Source organism: Melozone crissalis, unplaced genomic scaffold (assembly GCF_028551555.1).
Source record: "Melozone crissalis strain CALT ecotype California unplaced genomic scaffold, PUWL_Pcris_2 ptg000086l_1, whole genome shotgun sequence".
Lineage (NCBI taxonomy): Eukaryota > Metazoa > Chordata > Aves > Passeriformes > Passerellidae > Melozone > Melozone crissalis.
This window is the reverse complement of record NW_026535863.1, coordinates 1,927,482-1,933,774: the sequence shown is the minus strand read 5'-3', so window position 1 is coordinate 1,933,774 and position 6,293 is coordinate 1,927,482. Positions and strand designations below refer to the sequence as shown.

At 58.5% G+C, this 6,293-nt stretch overlaps 1 protein-coding gene across 1 annotated transcript; it reads left to right on the top strand.

Moving 5' to 3' along the window:
* The first annotated feature begins 790 nt into the window (after nt 1–790).
* Nucleotides 791–6,025, top strand: GNAT2 (G protein subunit alpha transducin 2). The gene is made up of 8 exons (XM_054290695.1): nt 791–1,237; nt 2,092–2,134; nt 2,329–2,470; nt 2,632–2,789; nt 3,407–3,535; nt 3,745–3,874; nt 5,274–5,427; nt 5,825–6,025. The coding sequence occupies exons 1-8, from the start codon at nt 1,120–1,122 to the stop codon at nt 6,013–6,015; spliced, it is 1,065 nt and encodes a 354-aa protein (XP_054146670.1). The 5' UTR covers nt 791–1,119; the 3' UTR covers nt 6,016–6,025.
* Nucleotides 6,026–6,293: the final 268 nt, after the last annotated feature.

Sequence of the window (6,293 nt, the reverse complement as noted above, 5' to 3'; positions counted from 1 at the left end):
CGGCGCTGGCAGCGAGTACGCGCCCGGTGGGACGTGGGGACACCGGTGCGGGGACATGGAGCCCCCAGTGACCCTGTGAAGTGCAGGGATTTAGGACACCTGAAACCCAAACATCGGGGATTTAGGACACCTTAAACCCAAACATCGGGGACGTGCAGAGCTTGTGGGGGTCCCAAAGCCCACCCCGGGGCGGGGGCTCCCCCTGCGGTGCCCACCCACAGCCAGCCCCGCGGGAAAAGGGGGAGGCACCCACCTGTCCCCAGGGTTTGGGGGATGGGCTGGGCTGGGCTGGGCTGGGCTGGGGGGGGCTGCTGAGCCCGGGAAGAGGAGGAGGAGGAGGAGGAGGAGGAAGGCTGAGCCACGATCCCATTAAAGAGCTTAGGCAGCGGGAGGGCGGCACCCAGCGGGGCAGGATTAGGGGCCGCGTTACCCACCCCGGGGTAATTAGCTCCCTTTTCCCTGCAGGAGGAATCCCCCGGTGCCATCACCCCCCTGCCACCACCCTGTGCCCCTGTCACCGCCCAGTCCCCTGCCGCCGCTCTGGAGCACCCAGGGGTGGGGGACACACACAACATGGGGATGATCCCATCCTCAATGCCCCCCAAAAATGGGGTCACAGCCCACAGACAGGAGGGACCCCCAAAATTATCCCCACTTCCCAAGTCACCCCAGGGGACTGGTCCCCACGGGCAGGGGGTGTCACGCTGATGCCCCCCCCCTTATGTAAAGCCCCCTGCCCACCTCCCTGAGATGCTCCATCCTTTTTTTTTCTCCCTGAGCCCTAATCTTTGCCATCTTGGGCTAATTGGATTTCCTGGGTCACATGGCAAGATAAAAAGTCCCCAAATCCCACGGTCAAAAAAAATCAGGTTATCCATGGGGAATTAAGGGAGAGAGCGGGGGGCAGCCAACAGCGAGGACCCACCGAAGAGTGCTGCCGGCTTAGGGCACCCCAACATCAGGTGTGGGGTACCTGGCTCTCCTTTTTTTGAATTTCTGGTTCATCTCCCAGTGCCCACCTCGTTCCCGAGGTGTGCGTGTTATCTCCTTGAAGAGCTGGAAAAGCCTGGGGACCTAGAGGAGCTTGTGGAGTTATTGGAGGAGGAGGAGGACGAAGCCATGGGGAGCGGGGCCAGTGCCGAGGACAAGGAGATGGCCAAGAGGTCCAAGGAGCTGGAGAAGAAGCTCCAGGAGGATGCAGATAAGGAGGCCAAGACGGTCAAGCTGCTGCTGCTTGGTAAGGCTGGAGGGGATGTCCCCTGGAGATGTCCCTGTGCTCCCACTCCGTTGAGGCCGAGGGGATGTGGGGATGGGGACAGGGGACCCGTGACCCCCTGGGCTCCTCCTGCCCTGGCTCTGGTACCCCTCAGACAAGTCACCATCAGCCTGGAGAGGTTGTCCTGCCACCAGGATGTTATCCCTGGGAAGGGCTGGATGTGGCATCAGCTTTGGGGGACAGCAGGCACAAAGGGAACAGTGAGGGGATGGGGAAAGGACCAGGACCCTGGGTCCCACCAGGATGTGCCACATCTCATGGGGTCAGCGAGAACCTGAGGAACTTCTGCCACCAGCACCCCGAAACCTGCTGGTGGTGCCAGGCAGGAGGAGATGGTTCCTTGGGGGTCCCTCTGCACTCCATGGGGCTTGGGGGTGACTCTGTGGGGCAGGGGGTGATGCTGTGGGACAGGGGGTGACTCCATGGGGCTGGGGCCAGCAGTGGGGCCATATGCAGGTGGGGGGGCTGGGGTCAAGGCGATTAACACCCTAATTCTAAGCAGCTTCCTGTGCTGCCCTAAGCCGCTTACGGCCCCAGAGGCATCGCCGGGCACTGCCCACGGTGGGCGGGAGGTGTGGGATGGGGGGACCTGCACCCAGGGGGCTCCCACCACCCTGGAGGTCCCCGAGTGTGGTCCCACACAGGGTGCAAGGGGTGACAGGAGTGTGGGGATGACAGTGGTCGTGGGAAGAGGTCAGGCTGGGTGTCTAGGCAGCGGATGTGTGGGGGACGGTGGCTTTCGTCCCCATGGGGTGCTCATCACGGTGGCAACAGGCCCTGATGGGCACTAAGGTGTCCCTCCCACCCTTTTCCAGGGGCTGGAGAGTCAGGGAAGAGCACCATCGTGAAGCAGATGAAGTGAGTATGGCCTGAGCCACACTGGGGAGGGGGAGGCCACAAGGATAAGCCACCAGCTCTTGGACATGGGGTGGCTGGATCTCCAGTCACCCCCCATGTCACCTGGTGGTGGCACCTGTGATTCCCAGTGTGGGGTGGTGATTCCTGGTGGAGGGGATGTCCTGGCTTGGGGCTGAGGCCAGTGTGCCTGCCAGGATCATCCACCAGGACGGTTACACGGAGGAGGAGTGCATGGAATTCAAGTCCATTATCTACGGGAACATCCTGCAGTCCATCCTGGCCATCATCCGCGCCATGTCCACGCTGGGCATCGACTACGCCGAGTCCTCCTGCGCGGTCAGTCCTGGGGTGTCCCTGTCCCCCAAACCCCCTGATGTGGGGCCAGGGCAGCCCCCAGAACCAACGTCCATGCAGCCCCATTTTGTCCCCCCAGTCCTGAGGGCTCTCTGGGGGAACAGGGGCCATGGCAGGGTTGGTGATGAAGGTCCTTCTCACAGGATGAAGGCCGGCTGCTCTTCAACCTGGCTGACTCCATCGAGGAGGGCACGATGCCCCCCGAGCTGGTGTCCTGCATCAAGAAGCTGTGGAAGGACGGGGGGGTTCAGGCGTGCTTTGACCGCGCTGCCGAGTATCAGCTCAACGACTCAGCCGCATAGTGAGTGGGGACAGGGCACAACAGGGACCGGCCTGGGGACACCCTGACAGCTCATGGCCAGCTCCAACCCAGCCTGGCAAAATCCATCTCCTCCCTGCTCCTGGGAATACCCTGCGTCTGCCATTCTTCATCCCACCAGTGTCATCCTCCAGCCCACTGTTGTCATCATCCATCCCACCAGTGCCCTTCTCCATCCCATCAGTGCCATCCACCATCCCACTGCAGCCATCTTCCATTCCATTAGTACATTCTCCATCCCACTGGTGTCATCATCCATCCCACCAGTTCCATTCCCCAATCCCACCAGTGCCCTTCTCCATCCCATCAGTGCTACCCCCATCTCACTGCTGCCATCTTCCATTCCATTAGTGCTGTCCTACATTCTCCACCCCACTGGTGTCATCATCCATCCCACCAGTACCATCCCCATCCCAAGAGTGCTGCTGACCTGCAGCCCCACCACCTTTGATGTCCCTCAGCTCCCCCAGGGATGTCCCTGCCCTGGAGTCCCAGTGTTTGGCAGAGCTCATCCCCACAACTATCCCCAAAAATCTGGGGGAAGGGGGAGACATGGGCAGCCCCTTGGCAGGAGGTCACATCCCTTCCTATCCCCACAGTTACCTGAACCAGCTGGACAGGATCACAGCCCCCAACTACCTCCCCAACGAGCAGGATGTGTTGCGATCCCGAGTGAAGACCACAGGGATCATCGAGACCAAGTTCTCTGTCAAAGACCTGAATTTCAGGTGGGTGGGAGCCTCCCCCACCTCCATGACCACTCCTCCATTATTCCCCCCAGCCCTGATGGTGGGGAGGGATTTTGGGATGACCCTGACACTTGAGGGACCACCAGTGCCATCCCACAGTGATTCCTGCCCCCCTGAGGATGTGGCACCATCAGATGGGGGGTGTCAGGACCAGGTGAGTGTGTCCCTCATGCTTGTCCCCTCCCCAGGATGTTCGACGTGGGAGGGCAGCGCTCAGAGAGGAAGAAGTGGATCCACTGCTTCGAGGGGGTGACCTGCATCATCTTCTGTGGGGCCCTGAGCGCCTACGACATGGTGCTGGTGGAGGACGATGAAGTGGTGGGTTGGGGTCCTGGAGGCACTGGGAGCTAAGGGGGAGAGGAACAGGGAGCTCTGAGGGGGATCAGATGTGGGAGGAACAGCACTCTGCACTGTCAGATGCTCTGGGTGATCCAGGAAAGGTGTGGGAGAGGCAGGATGGAGCTCGTTCCCGCTCACTTGCACCCGATAAAGGTGTTTGCACTTCCTCTGGGTCATGAATCCATGGCTCTGCCTATGAGGAAACCCCCTGAGCAAATCCTGAGAGCCACCAGAGAATGGAAGCACAGCCAGCCAGCTACAGGGAAGGGCAGGAAGAGCCAGGAACCCACTGGCATGAAGGAAAATCTGGTCCTGAGGCACCTCGTGTCTCGCTGTGCCCTCCAGGGCGAGCAGAGGGGATAAGGAGGGGCAGCTCCCACTCTCCCAGTGTGGGGGCACAAGGACGTGATCCAAAGTGTGTCCAGTGAGGGATGCACCAGCAGAGCCCTGGAAAAGCAACTTGGAGATCCAGAGAGAAGGAACATGGAAGCTCCATAATGGGTTTTTCTTTGAAGAGATAAGAGATAAAGGGGTGAAGACAAGAAGAGCAGGAGTGGTTTCTTCTCCAGCATCTCCTCCAGGTCTCATGGCTGCTGCTTGGGATCCAAATACCTTCTGAAGCTGGATCAGGGTCAGGATCTGCCATCCCTGGGCCCTGCCATGGCCAGGCAGGAGCTCACAGCCTTTTCTCAGCCATGTGCAGGAGAGCATCCTTCCCATGGGAGCCCTTGGGAGAGGCTGGAATGCCCACCCAGCACAGGACAGGGCAGGATTTGGGCACAGTCAGTGCTCTGCTTACAGAAAAGCTGCTGTGATGAGAACCTGGACGAGGGAAAACCATCCCTGGAGAACCCACCTGCTGCCCACAAAGATGGAGGACCCCCCTTATATCAAGAAAATCCCCCCACTGGACTTGGCTCTGCCTAGATGGATTCTTATACCCTCAGGATGACCCAATAGCAAACTAAGAACTCAACATCTGCTCTGAAACTGGAGATTTCCTTTTCCCAGCTCCTTCCTGAAGCTGTGGATAATGGCCAGAAGCCACAGTCCAACAGACCATCCCCCTGATGACTGGGTTGGTGCTCACTGAGCACCTTCCTCACAGGCTCCAAGGTTTCCATGGATCATTTGCTCAGTGAAATCACTACAATCCTTCATTTCTGACAATCCCAGGAGGGACTGGAGCCAGTCCCTACCCTGAGCATCACGTGGAGTTATCTGTGATTTTGGGTGGGCAGGAGAGACTGGGCAGGCAGCAGGAGCAGCTGCTGCTGCAGCAAACAGGGGAAAGCTCTTTTTTTGGGAATGGGGGCTTGGGGGTGGGCTGCAGTGGCCCAGTGGGGGTGCCAATCCATGATGATCCTCTTCCCTGCAGAACCGGATGCATGAGTCCCTGCACCTATTCAACAGTATATGCAACCACAAGTTCTTTGCTGCCACCTCCATCATCCTCTTCCTCAACAAGAAGGACCTTTTTGAGGAAAAGATCAAGAAAGTCCATCTCAGCATCTGCTTCCCAGAGTATGATGGTGAGTCCAGACCATTCCCAGCCTTAATCCTCCTCTTTGAGACCCCCCAAACCAGGGGCTGGGGAGTTGTGTGCTCCCAGCAAAGATGGTTTTGGGGTATGTTGTGATAGGGCTGGGAAAGGGAGATGAGGATGATGAGAACTGGCTCTATCCCAAAAAAAGGCTGGGGAAGGGGATGAGGATGAGCAGAAGCAGCTCCATGCTGCTCTGTGAGGTAGTGAGCCAAATTCTGGGAGGCTGGAGCTGAGGAGAGGATGGATGTGGCCTCAGGAAGGTGTTTGGAAGAACAGAAATGGGGTAAAAAGGAGTTCTGTGCTACGCCTGGTCAGCACTCCACCCTTTTCCTCCAACACCCAACCCCATGGGAGCAGCTTGGAAGCATTCCCCCCCTCTGCAGGTCCAAACACATTTGAGGATGCAGGGAATTATATCAAGACCCAGTTCCTGGATCTCAACATGAGGAAGGACGTGAAGGAGATCTACAGCCACATGACCTGTGCCACAGACACACAGAACGTCAAGTTCGTCTTCGACGCCGTCACAGACGTGATCATCAAAGAGAACCTCAAGGACTGCGGCCTCTTCTGAGCACCAGCAGGTATGGGAGAGGCTGGAGCCAGGAAAGAGGGGCAGGAGGGTGGTCAGAGCTGGATCCATCCCAAAAAGGGCTGGGGAAGGGGATGAGGAAGAGCAGAGCTGTCTCCATCCTAGAAAAAGAGATGGGGAAGGGGATGAGCAGAGTCAGCTCCATCCCAAAAAAGGCTGGGAAGGGAAAGGAAAGGGGGATGAAGAAGAGGATGGTCAGTACTGGTTCCATCCCAAAAAGGGCTGGGAAAGGGAAGGGGGATGAAGAGGAGGATGATCAC

Excerpts from the sequence above, each read along its gene's own strand:
- GNAT2 (XM_054290695.1), top strand. The coding sequence starts at position 1,120 with ATGGGGAGCGGGGCCAGTGCCGAGGACAAGGAGATGGCCAAGAGGTCC. Across the intron at positions 2,790-3,406 it reads CTCAACGACTCAGCCGCATA|TTACCTGAACCAGCTGGACA; the intron begins GTGAGTGGGGAC and ends CTATCCCCACAG. Across the intron at positions 5,428-5,824 it reads CTGCTTCCCAGAGTATGATG|GTCCAAACACATTTGAGGAT; the intron begins GTGAGTCCAGAC and ends CCCCCTCTGCAG.